Raw genomic sequence first — 17,066 nt, 5'->3', positions numbered from 1 at the left:
AGGATCTTACTTTCCCAACCAGGGATCAAAACCAGGGCCCCAGCAGTGGAAGCTTGGAGTCCTAACCACTAGACTGCCAGGAAATTCCCTTGCATGTAACATACATACATACATACATACATACATTTATTTATTTATTTCTCATTGTGGTGGCTTCTCCTCTTGTGGAGCACAGGCTCTAGGCACATGGGCTTCAGTAGTTGTGGCATGCTGGCTCAGTAGTTGTGGCTCGCGGGCTCTAGAGCGCAGGTTCAGTAGTTGTGGCGCATGGGCTTTGCTGCTCCACGGCATGTGGGATCTTCCAGAACCAGGGATCAAACCTGTGTCCCCTGCATTGGCAGGCGGATTCTTAACCACTGCGCCACCAGGGAAGTCCCTGCATTTAACTCTTTAGTCAAACTTATTCTCACAGTATGCTTTGAGGTAGAGATCTAATGTAGATTTTTTTCAAAGCTGATGGACCATCATTTATTTAATCCTTCCCTTACTGTTTAGAAAAGTTTTACACAACTATAGACACACATCCATACACACACAATGCAGACGCATGGCTCTCTTCCCAGATTCTATTACATTTCATTCATCTATTCCTGTGCCCAAACTGTACCTCACTGTTTTAAAAACAGTTTTTTATAAAACTACAGTAGTTATCTAGTAGGTCAAGTGGCCCTCACTGTTCAATTCCAAAATTTTCTTAGCTACTATTCCATGTTTCTACTCCAAATGAATATGTTGCTCTAAAAATTAACAAAAATAACAGACTCATTAAAAGGGGGGGGCAAATCCTTTACAGTTAAACTGCCCCCTTCTTTCAGTCCCTTTCTGGTGTTGTCCACTTACTTGCTGTGATACTCAGTTAGAGGATTTTCATCTTCCATGATCTTCCTGCCTGCAAAGTCAATGGTGACCTTCTTCGAGAGCCGAGAGGCATGTCGAAATTCTCTCAGCTCCTCCTCTCGCTTCTGTAGGGCTTCCCGTTCAATTTTGGACAACCACTGGTTAGAATCACTGGCAAAGTAATCTGACTCATCATCAATGACTTGGGTCCTTCGAATGCTAAGGAAAAAAAAAAGCACACATGGCATTTGTGTTGACACAGTTCGGTCAACAGTTAGGTCACCTGTTGACAAACAGGGACTTGATTACTGGGAAGCTGTGTCAAGTAGCTCACTCTTCTGCTGTCCTGAAGGTTATTATCTCAAATATAGATGCTCAAGAACGTTCCAAAACTAGGTCAAACTCTGCCTGATTTCCAGCTTCCACGTATACCTTATTCCCACTGCAGACTCAGCTCAGCTCTTAGAACGAATCTTATCCTTGGGGAGGAAAAGACACAGCACCAAAATCTATTGTCCTCCTATTTTCTTACTAGTCCAGCCCTCACCTTCTTATAACTGGGCTTAAGTCTGATTTTGCTGCATCTGAGTTCATGTCTTGGCAGCTTACTCAATATCCTAGTCCTTCTACAATTGGGACCTAGACTATTCCTGCTAGGCCCAATTGCCGCTATTTCCCTTAGAAACTGGAGTTCCATCCTGGATTCTCAGTCCTATAAGCTTATTCTTAGGATATCTTTAATACTCTACTACTATATGTCAGTTTTCACCACCTCCCCCATCCCCACCCCAACCCTATCCCCAGTCCCTCATTTAACATATTTACAAGGGCCAAGTTCCAAGATATGACAATCAGGCCTATTTCTAAGATCATACCAACAAAGAAATTAACAACTAGAAGGAATCTTGATAATCCAACTCTCTCCTTCTACAGATAATAAACCTGGGCCTCAAAGAAGTTAAGTGACTACTCCAAAATCATCAATCAGTCTCAACTGCATAATTAATAATTAGTATGATATATTCAGGCATACGGGAATACTGAAATCAGATTCAGATTTCATTCTTTCAGGACTCAGCTGGAATTATAAAAGTTTTAAAGTAGACTAAGAGTGGTACTATACACAAGCCTACATAATGAAATTGGCGTCCTTAGAAACTCACCAGCATAAGAGCAACAATGCCAATAGGGAGAGACCCTTTTCCAGTTTCTGTTTATCAAAAAATGTACTCTATTTCTAATAATGAGTTTCACTGAGTAAGGATAAAAGTGACATTTAAGGATGAAGAGCAAATATTAGTCACAAACCTTGTGACAGGCTTATTAATGAAGAGCTTTCAAAGTATATCTCATGTATTCACAGCAAATGATTTGAAAGCAGCAGGTGTGTCTAACCAAAGGATTATAATGCTAGGAATAGACATATTCAGTTACCACAGTAAGAGATGCAGGGTCTTTCTAAGGATTCTCACATGGCCACTTGAGAAGTGAGCATGTAAGTCCTATTTAAACATTCTTTACCACTAATTGGTCTTCAATACATATTTTTTCCAGAAGAAGAAAAAAATGAAAGAGAAAAAAATAAAAAACAGAACTAACAAATCCATAAATCTGTCTCCTAAAGAGAGGTGAGTGGGCTCAATGACAAAAGTGTAGGAGTGCAAAACTCAATTTAGGGACATTATTGAATCAGAAAACAAATTTAGTGTCAAAGGAAAAAGGGAGGATAAATCATGTCTTCCCATGAGGTGGTGTTAACACTCTCCCAGAGACAGTTTCTTATGGAATATCCAGAGGCTCCCCAACAGTTTGCACATGGTAGGCACTCTAACATATGCTGACTGAATAAATGATGGTTTCAAGTAAAACAAGTGAGGAACTGTGTCAACCCAAATCAACTTTCCATGGGGTACACTAGCATTTGCCAAGAATCAAAAAATATTGCAGGGTAGGATCCTCTCGGTGGGAGCCTATCTTATTCAGACATGATTCAAAAACAAGCTGTAGACCTCCTCCACAGAGCATCTGGCTCTTCTTTTGTTGTAAACACTTTCATAGTCCACCCTAAGAAGGTATCAAGTGCCAAAATAATGGACTACTCTATTTCTTAGCATTTTTTATTTTAACCACATCATACCTAGTTCTGTCAAACTCTAACAGTTTGTCTTTATGCTTGATAGCTTTCTCCAGACCAGATTTAAATCGCAATTCTTGATGACGAAGAAGGTCCTTGGTAGAGATGTCCACTTTTCCAGAATTCTCTGTCCCTGAAATTCAATAAGGAAATCAAATGGTGTCAGTGAATCATACCAATTAGTTGTATCGCTGTGCAGCAAAGAACAAAATATCAGTAGATCTGGCTGTGCCCCTAATGACTGACAGCCTTCATTTCAATGGAAAACAAACAAGTACACAGGCCAGGCTTTACTTGTCAGGCATCAAGCAGCGCTTGAAACATAATACATTCTCAATAAATGTTAAGGATCCACTTCTTCCCTTATGGAGATGTGGATCACTGAGGGTAACAAACTGTTTAACAACACAATATAAAAATGCCTTATAAGAAAAACTTTATTGAGCAGGGCTAAATATCACCTTTGAACATACTTTTATATATCAAAGCTAAGAACTAAATAATAAAAGGAAAAAAGAGAAGAAATTGCACAGAGGGACAGAAATGAATAACGAGAACTTATCAGATGCTAAGGCACTTCATACGTACTATAGTACTTAATTCTCACTATAACCCTGTAAGACAGTTTATATTATCTTTATTTTACAGATAAAGAAACTGAAATTCAGAGACATTAGCAAATTTACTGAGTTCAGTAAGTCAGAAATTAAAAGGTAGAAACAAAATTTAAAGTTAGGTCTGTCTGGACTTCCCTGGTGGTGCAGTGGTTAAGAATCCGCCTGCCAATGCAGGGGACACGGGTTCGAGCCCTGGTCCGGGAAGATCCCACATGCTGCGGAGCAACTAAGTCCGTGCGCCACAGCTACTGAGCCTGCACTCTAGAGCCCGTGAGTCACAACTACTGAGCCCACGTGCCACAACTACTGAAGCCCACACGCCTGGAGCCCACGCTCCACAACAAGAGAAGCCACGACAGTGAGAAGCCCACGCACTGCAACGAAGAGTAGCCCCCACTCGTCGCAACTAGAGAAAGCCCACATGCGGCAACAAACACCCAACACAGCCAAAAATAAATAAATAAATTTAAATAAAATAAAATAAAGTTAGGTCTGTCTAACTCTAAAGCCCACATTCATTCCTCGGCCCATGTGTTATCTTCCTTTGTGACAACATACCATAAATGTATATATCTCAGAAAAGATAGCCATAAATCATGATAGAACCAAGATCTAAAATGTGTTAGGAAAACAACTAAGCTATAATGAAGGCTGACCTTTCCCTACACCTAAAACTCTAGGCTATTTAAAGTCCTAAAAAAAAAAAAAGTCCTGTCAAACCTTTCTTTTAAAATTTTTAAAAAAAGAGGTTGATTCTTGTGTTCTGAATATAAGAAAAGCACTGAGAACTACCTTTTCTCATAATAACGACCCTAGAAAAATCCAAATGGAAAAAATATGGAGACATGTTCTACCTCATTAATAATAATAATAATAAATTACGACTATAAAAATAAAATAACATGAAATGTCAAAACCCAATAGTGATAGGTTTTGGGGTAAAATACTAATATTGTTGTAGACTAGTACGATATTTTGGTGAAGTAATATGGCAAATACATCTTAAGTGTCAAAAATGATAATATTCTTTGACTCAGTAATCCCATTCCTAGGAATTTATCCCAAGGAAATAAATCAAAGATATAATATTAACAAAGTTGACCACTTGTGGTATTATTTATAATTCAGAAAGAGTCAAAATATCCAGTAATGAGGAAATAGATAATCAATTATAATAAATAAATTTAATGACTATTTTTAAGCACTAAAAATTACAAATATGAAGAATATATGGCAACATAAACAATAATTATAAAACAGTTAAAAAAGGAAAAACGTAAAATTCTATATACACTAGGATTGCTACTTCATAATACCAACCAATCTATCTATATTTAAAAAACAACTATGAATTAAAGCAGGAACAAAATATTTGCACAAATGGAAAGTAATGAGTATATTGTTTTCCCTTTAAAAATGTCCTTAACTATTTTTGTCATGCTTTTTTTAACTATAAAAAACTTTGAAGAGTTGCAAAAAAATTAAGAGTTCCTGTATACCTTTCATTCATCTTCCCTTGTTAGTATCTTATCTCACATAACCATAGTACAATTATCAAAAGTAAGAAATTAACAATAGTACAATACCATTAACTATATTACAGACTTTATTTGGATTTCAACTTTTTTTCCACTAATATTATTTTTCTGTTTAGGGATCCGATTCAAGATCCTACAACGCAATTAGTTGTAGTGTCTCCTTAGTCTCCTCCATACCGTTACGATTCTTCAGTCTTTCCTTGTCTTTCATGATCTAGCACATCTCCAATTCTTAAACTTTCATCCAATAATTTTAGCATCTACTGGTGGATCTTGCCTGTAGCAATTACTATCAATACTACTGTGGTGTTGACATGGTAATTTTCTGTTACCATAATTCCTTCACTTTATTAATTGGAATTCTATAAGAGCAGTTCCTTCTCTCCCATTTATTCATTTATTCAGTTACTTCATGACATTAATTTTATTCTTTGGGTTATAATACAATAGTATTATTATTAGTTTTTTTGCTCAATGTTAGGTGGTTTTAATAAGAACTTAAAAAAAAATAAACGAGTAAATAAATCGCATCTTACATACCAGGATACAAGTAAGAGAAACAATCACAGATACAACAAAATGTACATAACTACAGTGACCCAATTAGAAGACTGCTGCCTACCTGACATGAGCTTCTTCAGCAGTTTCTGGCTCTTGTTTGAGTCACGCTGTAAAATATCCTGTTCTTCACGAGTACATACCTATAAAGTAATAAGAGTAAGACACATGATCCAATAGTTAAATGATAGTGTTTGCTTGATATACTTAAAAAGTAACCTCAAATTACACATTAGATATGGCAATAAAATAGACTGTCAGTGTTTTTTAATCCAGACAAGTATACCAAAAAAAAAAGTATACCCAAATGAGTTTTGCCCTAGTCTCTTTCCATTTCTCCCTTCTTTTGTGAACCATACAAAAAACTGATATCACTACAAGTGTCCCTGAATGACAGTTAAAAAAAATAATCTAACCTATTTTCAAAAGATAAAGATTTGCCACCACTGAGAATACTGAAAAAATATACAAGACTTTTTTTATAGCCTTCCAGTTCTAATCGTGAAATCCAAGTCTTACAAGAGAATTGCTAAGCAAGTGTCTTATTTATTTATGTATTTATTTTTGGCTGCGCCATGCGGCACACAGAATCTTATCTCCCTGACCAGGGATTGAACCCATGCCCCCTGCAATGGAAGCAGGGAGTCTTAGCCACTGGACAGCCAGGGAAGTCCCACAAGTGTCTTATTAAAAAGAGCCAGAAAAAGAAGCAGTGAAAACTAGTCTAGCTTTTATATGTATTTTGCTTCTTTGCCTTCAAACATTACCTGCTTATAAAGTAATAAACACATTAAGCAAAGAAAAAGTTCTGTTTATTATAAAATCACTAGAAGTGTAAGAAGGGAGGTTACTTAAAAGCAGAAGGGATTACTTAAAAACAATTTCATATTAAGTTTATGAAACTGCAAGACCTCAAGGCCTATCTGCTTTACATTACTCTGTTTCTTGAATTCACCGAAGGATCCAAGGGACCTAACAGAAAACACTGTACTTGCTAGCAGTTGCCTGAGTGGCACACAGCAGCTGTAGAGTGTTTCTCTAGAGAAAAACCCCATATGGGAGGACATTTGCTGCTGTTTTATGAACATTTTTGATGTTAGATACTACATTTTTCAGGTCATCCATTGTCTATCAGCTTATTATCTGAGTACATTAAAAAATTAAAGGCCCCACCAGAGAAGGGAAAACAAAGCAACACAAAATGTATACCTTCACCAATACCAAATGCCATTGCTTCTGCCAGTCAGCTCAACTGGCAGAATAAGCCTTCCAGACAACTCACTAGGGTGTTTGTAACAGAGTCATTACAACTACACTTTTGAGGTCACTTACTCAGATAATGAGGAGCTATAAAAAGGAGGTGTTGGGCTTCCCTGGTGGTGCAGTGGTTGAGAGTCCGCCTGCCGATGCAGGGGACACGGGCTCATGCCCCGGTCTGGGAAGATCCCACATGCCGCGGAGCGGCTGGGCCTGTGAGCCATGGCTGCTGAGCCTGTGCGTCCAGAGCCTGTGCTCTGCAAAGGGTGAGGCCACAACAGTGAGAGGCCCGCGTACGGCAAAGAAAAAAAGAAAAAGGTATTCTGGAAAAAGAAGCTATAGACTTGAGGATTACATCACAGTGGCTCTGTAACCCTAGGAACATGAGCCACATCTGAAGACTGACAAAAATTTTTGACATTTCAGGCCCTAAAATTTTCTTGAATTGAACTTAATCTGACACAAGACTTAGATCCCTCAACAAGGTATGTTCTCAAAACCTTCTCACAAATAGGCCTCAGTTCTAGGATATCTACTTGGGTTTTTTTTTTTTTTTTGTACGCGGGCCTCTCACTGCTGTGGCCTCTCCCGTTGCGGAGCACAGGCCCCGGACGCGCAGGCTCAGCGGCCGTGGCTCACGGGCCCAGCCGCTCCACGGCATGTGGGATCTTCCCAGACTGGGGCACGAACCCGTGTCCCCTGCATCAGCAGGCAGACTCTCAACCACTGCGCCACCAGGGAAGCCCTCAACTTGGGTTTTTGACTAAATTTTACCGGTGGCACAACAACGTAAATCAACTATACTTCAATAAAAACAATAAAATTAAAAAAAAAAAAGAATTTACTGGACACCTTAGGGAAGAAATTTACTAAGAAAAAGAGAAATTACTAGGGGTGTGAATGTCCCTATGTATAAAACTGAAGTGTAGTGAAATAAGAAAGAAACAATTTACCAGAGTACCACAGAATAAGCAGGGGCCGGAACCCTCTTGTTCACAGACAATACGCCCACAGATCAGACAGTTATTGATCAGCTTGTGCTTCTGGCCCAGGCAATCACAAGTGTGGCGACCAGGGATCAGGACTGCAAGCTTGTCCTGTCCCTCTTTTGTATATAAACTGACAAACTTCGTCTTCTTCTTTAAGGAGCTGCTGTTCTCTTGTGCCTGATCGTACAAATATATCAGAAATAACATCAAATAATTAATGACAATGAAAACAGTCAGGAGAGAAAAACCTCAGTTCTGTTCAATAATAACTTACACCCTACCCAGCAACCATGAAAGAAGGAAGTAGGAGAAATACAAAGGAGTTATAATCAAGGGTCTAAGTAAAGATTATGCCCTAGAAAAACTAGCTAATATACTCTGCTTTTTCTGCTAGTAGCTGTCACCCCTGGTGGAAGGTAAATGTAGCAATAAAAGCTGTTTATGTGACATATTTATGTATAGCTAAATTGGGGATCATAGAAAACAAAAATGCCTCTAAAAGCAGGTGATATTCACAGATCTGGAAATAAGAACAATCAGTAAAGTAAGAAAAATCTATAAAAAATTGACTCAATAAGAAAAAGACAGATAACACAGTGGAAAAATGGGCAAAGGACCTAAACAGGAACTTCATAAAAGAAGATATCCAAACAGCCAACAGATACATGAAAAGGTGCTCAACTTCATCAGTCATCAAGATAATATAAAATAAAACCAGTGTAATACCATTGCACACCAACCAGAATAGCTAAATTGAAAAGACAGAAAATACAGAGTGTTGGCAAGGATATAGAACAATTAGAACTCTCACACACCGTTCGTGGGAGTGTAAACTGGTATCTACTAAAGCTGAGCATATGTATATCCTGTGACCCAGCAATTCACCTCTTGGACATATACTCAAAAGAAATGAGTAAATATGTTCAACAAAAGACATATACAAGAACATTCACTGCAGCATTAGAATTGGAAAACTACCCAAATGTTCAACAGTAGATTGAATATTCACTTAACAGAATCCTATATAGCAATGAGATAAACCATGTGACACAAAAGAGTATATACTATTTAACTCCATTCATACAAAGTTCATAAGCAGGCAAAATTAATCTATGATGTTCAAAGTCAAAATGGTGTTTTCCCTTGGGAGGGTTGTCATTGTGGGGCGCATGGGAGTTTTTTAGAGGAATGGTAATGTTTTATTTCTGGATATACAGGTATGGTCAGTTTGTGAAAATTCATTTATTCACTTCTGTATGTATGTTATAAAATAAAAACTTTAAAAAGAGAACTATATCAGCCTCTGCCTTAGTCCATTCTGGCTGCTGTAACAAAATATCACAGACTAGGTAGCTTATAAACAACAGAAACTTATTTCTTATAGCTCTGGAGGCTGAAGTCCAGGTTCAAGGTGCAAGCATGGTTGGGCAAGGGCCCTCTTCCAGGTCACAGAAATTACTTCTTTGTTGTATGTGGCAAAAAGGGTTAGGGACTGTGAAGTCTCTTTTATAAGAGCACTAACCCCATTCATGAGGACTCCACCCCCATGACATAAGAACCTCCCAAAGGCCCCACTTCCTAATTCACACTGGGCATTAGCATTTTAAGGTATGAATTCTGAGTGGTACACAAACATTCAGACCACAGCAGCTTTTGACACTTAAGGTGCATAGATGCCTCTCCTCTGGTGTAGTCCTACTTTCCCTTTAAATTGAGAGTTTCTCAATCATTTCCAGAGACTGAAGTTTCAAAGAAAAATCTCAGGAGTCCTAGTGGATAGGAGAGTTATAACAATGAAGGTAACAATTCTTTGGTTACTATAAAGAGAGGTAACATGCCCTAATGTCCAAAGCCAAAACTTGAGATATACAGACAGTATCAAATAAGTCAACGGAGGTAAATGTTAAAATCTAAGACAAGTGCTAAGGATGTTATCTAATTCTAGCAGGTAGCCATTTTTCAAACTGGTCAATTATACCTTTGCTCTCAGGGATGTTTGTGAGGGGAAGACTAAAATCTCTAAGCAGAAACTTCTATCTCACTCCCTTTAAAATATCCAGTTACATTAAAATAACACATTTGAGGGATTGAGGGCTGTGCTTTGATTAGGTCTTTTATCCATAACAGGCAGCAAGTATTTATTGAGAAGGAGGAAAGACAGAGTAATAGAGGAGAGAAGGGGAGAACAGGGCAAGCCAGAAAATTCATAACATATCACTCCTCTGCCTAAAACCATTCAGAGGGGTGGGGAGGAGGGGTTAAATAATTAAAAAACAAAATACGAAAAACAAAACCACTCACTGTCTTCCCATTGTGCTTAAAATTTAATCCAAGCTACTTATAATGACCTATAAAGCCTTACATATGGCCCTCAGGGGCTCTCTAGCCTCACCTACACATCATTCTTCCCCTGTCCACTATGCTCCAGCCACACAGGGCTTTTGATACTTCTGAGAACACTTTTCTCCATCTTCCCTTTGCACTTGTTATTCCCTCTTTCTGCATTGTTCCCAGCCCATCTCTTTACATACTGGTTCCTTTGTAGTGTTCAGGTCTTAGCTGTAATTTCACTCCCTCAGAAAGGCTTTCCCTGAATACCCTACCTACATTAGCTCCCACTCTTCCAATAACTGCCTATCACACTGCCCTTTTAATTTCCTTCATGTTAGTTTTCACAATATATAATTACTTTAAAAAAATTTCTTTGACTATCTTTTCTACCTCTCCTCTGAACCACTAAAATGTAAACTCTAGGAGGGCAAGAAACCTTAATGAGTCTTGTTTATTGCTATATCTCAAATGTCTAAATCAGTTCTTGACACACAACAGACACACAATAAAAACTTCTGAATAACCAAATGAATTGCCTGAGAAAATTGAAGACAGATTTAAGATTTACTTACATGTCCAAAAATGGAACTGGACATACAGTTTGACCATCATTTTTCATGGTTCCAGATCTTCAAATTCACCTACTTGCTAATATTTATTTGTAACCCCCAAATCAATACTCCAGGTGCTTTCACAGGCATTCATGGACACGCACAGAATGGCAAAACATTTGAGTCACCAAATGCACACATTTCCAGCTAAGTTTGAGCAATGCAGTGATCTGCCTTCTTGCTTCAGCTCTCATACTGTAAACAAGTATCCTAAGTCGATTTAGTGCCATTTCTTTGCATTTCTGTGCTTTTTGTTGGTAATCTCACCATTTAATATGGCCCCCATGCATAATAGGAAGTGCTATCTAATGTTCTTAAGCACAAGAGGCTGTACCTTATATGGAAAATAGGTATATTACATGAAAGGATGCCCAACATCGTTAATTATCAGAGAAATGTAAATTAAAACCACAATGAGATATCACCTCACACCTCTCAGAATGGCTATCATGAAAAAGACCACAAATTACAAATGTTGGTGAAAATGTGGAAAAAAGGGAACCCTCATACACTGCTGGTGGGAGTGTTAACTTGGTATCATCACTGTGGAAAACACTATGGAGGGGCTTCCCTGGTGGTGCAGTGGTTAAGAATCCACCTGCCAATGCAGGGGGCATGGGTTCGAGCCCTGGTCCAGGAAGATCCCACATGCTGCGGAGCAACTAAGCCTGTGCACTACAACTACTGAGCCTGTGCTCTAGAGCCTGCGAGCCACAACTACTGAGCCTGCAAGCCACAACTACTAAAGCCCGTGTGCCTAGAGCCCATGCTCTGCAATGACAAGCCACCGCAATGAGAAGCCTGTGCACTGCAACGAAGAGTAGCCCCAGGTCACCACAACTAGAGAAGGCCTGCACACAGCAACAAAGACTCAACACAGCCAAAAATAAATAAAATAAAATAAATTAATTAAAAAAGAAAACAGTATGGAGGTTTCTCAAAAAACTAAAAGTAGAACTACCATATGACCCAGCAATTCCTCTCCTGGGTATATATCCAAAAAAAAATGAAAACACTAACTTGAAAAGATACATATACCCAATGTTCATATCAACATTATTTACAATTGCCAAGATATGGAAGCAACCTAAGGGTCCATCAACAGATAAATGGATAAAGATGGGGTATATATACACAATGGAATACTATTCAGTCATAAAAAGAATGAAAAATTGCTATTTGCAACAACATGGATGGACTTGAAGGGTATTATGCTAAGTGAAATAAGTCAGACAGAGAAAAACAAATACTGTATGATATCACTTATATGTGAAATCTAAAAAATGAACCAGTGGATATAACAAAATAGAAACAGACTCACAGATATATAGAGAATAAAAGATAGGGGTAGGGGATTAAGAGGTACAAACTATTATGTATAAAATAAATAAGTTACAGAGATACATTGTACAACACAGGGAATAGAGTCAATATTTTATAATAACTATATGTGGAATGTAAACTTTAAAAATTGTGAATCACCAGGAATTCCCTGGCAGTCCAATGGTCAGGACTCCATACTTCCACTGCAGGGGGCATGGGTTCAATCCCTGGTGGGGGAATTAAGATCCTGCAAGCCCCCCCAAAATAAATAAAAATTAAAAAATAAAATAAAAATTGTGAATCACTATGTTGTACACCTATAACATATAATATTGTACATCAACTATAATTCAATAAAAATAATAATAAATAATAAAAATTAATAAATAATAATAAAGAAAGGTGTATTAGATAAGCTTTCTTCAGGCATGAGTTACAGTGCTATTGGCTTTGACTTCAATGTTGATGATCAACAATATATATTAAATAAAGTGTCTTTAAACAGAAACACACATAAAATGAGGTTATGTTTTGATTGGTTGATGGAAATGTGATCAGAGGCTCCCAGAAACCTAACCCTGTATTTCCCCTAGAAACAATGTTCTGTATACACCACGGCTTTAAAAAGAAATGAGCGGGCTTCCCTAGTGGCGCAGTGGTTAAGAATCCACCTGCCATTGCAGGGGACACAGGTTCAAGCCCTGGTCTGGGAAGATCCCACATGCTGCGGAGCAACTAAGACCGTGTGCCACAACTGCTGAGCCCGTGCTCTAGAGTCCGCAAGCCACAACTACTGAGCCTGTGTGCCACAACCACTGAAGCCCACGCACCTCGAGCCTGTGCTCCACAGCAAGGGAAGCCATTGCAAGGAGAAGTTCGTGCACCTCAGTGAAGAGTAGCCCCTGCTCCCCGCAACTAGAGAAAGCCCACGCACAGCAACGAAGACCCAACGCAGCCAAAGATAAATAAATTAATTAAATAAATTTATTAAAAAAAAAGAAATGAGCTGCATGATATCCCACCAAATGAGGGAATAATAATTTATTTAATCTGTCTCTTACTGCTAAAAAATCAGGTCAGTTCATATTTTCAATATTATAAATAACATTATACAGAACATACATTTTTTGTGTGCATTTCTGATTACTTTGTTAGATATTTAAGTCATATTAATAAGTCAGAAGTATATGAATATTTCCACAGTTCTTGATACATGCTGCCAAACTGCCCTCAGAGAGCTTAAACCAATTTACATTGCCACCAGTAGTGTATAGGAGGTTCCTGTTTTAATACAACTTCATAATCACTGTATCTGTTTTTAAAATCTTTGAGGGACTTCCCTGGCAGTCCAGTGGTTAAGGCTCCAAGCTTCCACTGCAGGGGGCACAGGTTCAATCCCTGGTCCAGGAACTAAAACCCCGCATGCTGCATGGCATGGCCAAAAAAATTTTTTTAAATAAAATCTTTGACAATTTGATATGCCATATCTCAGGGATTTAATGTGTATTTATTTGATTATTAGTAAAGTAAACAACCAACCTTGTTTGCCCAGGACTTAGGGGAAATCTCAGAATACAGGACTTTTCAGTGCTAAAACCAGGAGAGTTCAGGCAATTAGGGTGACAAACTGGACTCCTTAATTACTAGTAAGGATAAACATTTTTAATGTTTATTGGTCATTTGTGCTTTTTCTTTTGCTTGTGATAGTCTTTGCTCATTTTATTTCAATTAATAAAAGGCTTAAGACTATTTTTTTTAAGTTCACATTATTTTGGAAACCCTTTTCCATGTTTTATTGCATGGTCATCACTCAGAACTTTTTGATCACTACTCTTCCGTCTTATCATAATTAACTATTCCCTTCTGCTGGGAAATTTAGCTTGTCAAATTGCCCTGAATAAAAATATTTCTGCTTACCTCACAGGGCTATTTTTAGAGCCAAGAGAGAATATGAAAGAGCTCTAAATGCTAGATAATGATGATGATGATGGGTAGTGAATGGCCTAAAATAGGAACACTCTTAAAACAGCTAGAATTGTGCATTCTTTTAGTACAAAGCCACAAAAAATGTTGAAATTGAAGTCCTGGTGTATTTCATTAAATATTTTCTATCATGTCTATCTATCTATCTATAATCTCTAAGCGAAGAAGTCCTTTTTTTAAAAAATGAATTTATTTATTTTATTTATTTTTGGCTGCAGTGGGTCTTTGTTGCTGCACGCAGGCTTTCTCTAGTTGCAGTGAGTGGGGGCTACTCTTCGTTGTGGTGCGAGGGCTTCTCATTGTGGTGGCTTCTCTTGTTGTGGAACACAGGCTTTAGGCACGTGGGCTTCAGTAGTTGTGGCACACGGGCTCAGTAGTCATGGCTCGCAGGCTCTAGAGTGCAGACTCAGTAGTTCTGGCGCACGGGCTTAGTCGCTCTGCAGCATGTGGGATCTTCCTGGACCAGGGCTCTAGCCCGTATTCCCTGCATTAGCAGGTGGATTCTTTTTTTTTTTTTTTCTTTTAGAAGATGTAGGGGGTAGGAGTTTATTAATTAATTTATTTATTTTTGCTGTGTTGGGTCTTCGTTTCTGTGCGAGGGCTTTCTCTAGTTGTGGCAAGCGGGGGCCACCCTTCATCGCGGTGCGTGGGCCTCTCACTATCGCAGCCTCTCTTGTTGTGGAGCACAGGCTCCAGACACTCAGGCTCAGTAGTTGTGGCTCACGGGCCTAGTTGCTCCGCGGCATGTGGGATCCTCCCAGACCAGGGCTCGAACCCGTGTCTCCTGCATTAGCAGGCAGATTCTCAACCACTGCGCCACCAGGGAAGCCCCAGCAGGTGGATTCTTAACCACTGTGCCACCAGGGAAGCCTGAAGATGTCCTTTTAATACTTATTTAATCAGGTTGTCAAAAAATATCTACCATATAGAAAGTAATATGTTATCATTATCACTCTCTAAAATTCATGCATTTGTTGAAAAGTTGCCATTCTAGACCAATTTATACCCTTTGCTCTCTGAAATGTATCAGTTGTTTGCTCTTCTCCATATAGCCAGAAAAGCCTCATTTTCTAAGCACTCACCTTGGCCAAATCAAAAGGTGTTTTGACCTCTATGGTTGTATCAGGTTCAGTAAATGCAGGAACTTCCTGTCTGTTTCTCCCTTTCCGCCTACTCCTCTTTAGCTGGTCTCCTGACCTCTGCCCATCTAAAATTTCTTTAAAGAAGAAGAAGAAGAAGAAAATAAATAAATAAATAAATATATATATATATGTACATAAATAGATTGGAAATAGTAGGATTCATTGGTGAATTAATAGCTAACAAAGAGAAGGCAATGCTTAATACTTAGAGTCAATATAAGAAGTCAGGCAGGTTTTTAAATTATCTTTTCCTCTCAAATCAGAATTAAATTTAAACCATCATTTTCAATATTGTAGTCAATAATAAAGACTACTAGCTAAAATTAAGACGTTAAATTAAAGGGAATTCCCTGGCAGTCCAGTGGTTAGGACTCCACGTTTTCACTGCCAAGGGCCTGGATTCAATTCCTGGTGCAGGAACCAAGATCCCGCAAGCCGTGCGGCACACCCAGAAAAAAAAAAAAGTTAAATTAAAATCTGATATTTTAGACTGTATAATAATAATGACTTATTTAGTTTGGTGCTCATCTTTTGTACTGTTTAACTTAATAGTTACTTCTAAACGCTATTCATACTAAAACTGGTCAACATTTACTTACATTCATGTATACACATAACTAAAGTTTTTCTTTAATCTGTGTATAAATTTTTCAAGTTATTCTGAAGCCACATTTGTATCTATAAACAAGTATTTTAGTGATATTTTCTAAGTTGAAAAAGTCTGAACTAAAACAATACTCATTACAGATCAAGTAGAACTGAACTAAAAACATGTATACATATGATTCTGCTTAAGTTAGTTGTGAGGAAATATGGGTGACAGAACATACCAGGTCCTATAAACCAGCTAATTTATCAATATTTCAACCTTTACTTTAATTTACTTAAGTTAATTACATTAACTTAACTTACCATCTTTTTTGAAGGACTGCTGCAGAGCATCAGAAATCAGCTCCTGATCATTCTTTTGCCATTTAGTTACAAGCTCTTCTATGAATTGACCTTTTCTGCCCTCATTTCCCTGAAGAAGGTCAGTAACATATTCTCGTAACTCTTCAGCACTCTCAATTGACAAAACATACCTCAAGAAGCAAAGAAATAAGTTGTTAAAAGAGGGCTAGCTTATACTATGTTTTTCAATAATCGTAACAGAGATCAAGGTAGTAATAAACATTCATTAATCCATTACACTGTTTATTTTGAGCCAAGTTCTAGGTTAGATGCTAGGGATATAAATTTGATTAGAACAAAGACTCTGACCTCAAGTAGTTCATAATATAACCTTCATGTAATCTTGTATTTCTAGAATCAAATCAGTGTTTTGAAGATAGGTTTGTGGAGCTGTCCTTAACATAGGAATACTTTCTAACCCAAATGGGAAAAGAATGATAAAGAAGAGATAGGGCTTTCCTGGTGGTGCAGTGGTTGAGGGTCCGCCTGCCAGTGCAGGGGACATGGGTTCGTGCCCCGGTCGGGGAAGATCCCACATGCCGCGGAGCGGCTGGGCCTGTGAGCCATGGCTGCTGAGCCTGTGCGTCCGGAGCCTGTGCTCCGCAACGGGAGAGGCCACAACAGTGAGAGGCCTGCATACCGCAAAAAAAAAAAAAAAAAAGAATAGATACATGTACATGTATAACTGAATCACTTTGCTGTACACCTGAAACTAACACAACATTGTTAATCAACTACACTCCAATATAAGATAAAATTTTTTAAAAAATTTACAGTGTACTAAATAAGTGTTTG

The 17,066-nt window shown here is 38.2% G+C and overlaps 1 protein-coding gene across 1 annotated transcript in view; it reads right to left on the bottom strand.

Moving 5' to 3' along the window:
* TRIP4 (thyroid hormone receptor interactor 4) overlaps positions 1-17,066 on the bottom strand; it is a 66,678-nt gene that overhangs the window by 44,540 nt on the left and 5,072 nt on the right. The window contains exons 2-7 of the mRNA XM_029238843.1: positions 16,233-16,402; positions 15,261-15,394; positions 7,895-8,107; positions 5,749-5,827; positions 2,975-3,104; positions 841-1,056 (exon numbers count right to left, since the gene is read on the bottom strand). Of these exons, the coding sequence (XP_029094676.1) occupies positions 841-1,056; positions 2,975-3,104; positions 5,749-5,827; positions 7,895-8,107; positions 15,261-15,394; positions 16,233-16,402 (942 nt within the window). The remainder of the gene's footprint in view (positions 1-840; positions 1,057-2,974; positions 3,105-5,748; positions 5,828-7,894; positions 8,108-15,260; positions 15,395-16,232; positions 16,403-17,066) is intronic.

This window comes from Monodon monoceros, unplaced genomic scaffold, assembly GCF_005190385.1.
Source record: "Monodon monoceros isolate NGI ecotype Baffin Bay Population unplaced genomic scaffold, NGI_Narwhal_1 Super_Scaffold_21, whole genome shotgun sequence".
Classification (NCBI taxonomy): domain Eukaryota; kingdom Metazoa; phylum Chordata; class Mammalia; order Artiodactyla; family Monodontidae; genus Monodon; species Monodon monoceros.
This window is presented reverse-complemented; position numbering and strand designations above follow the sequence as displayed.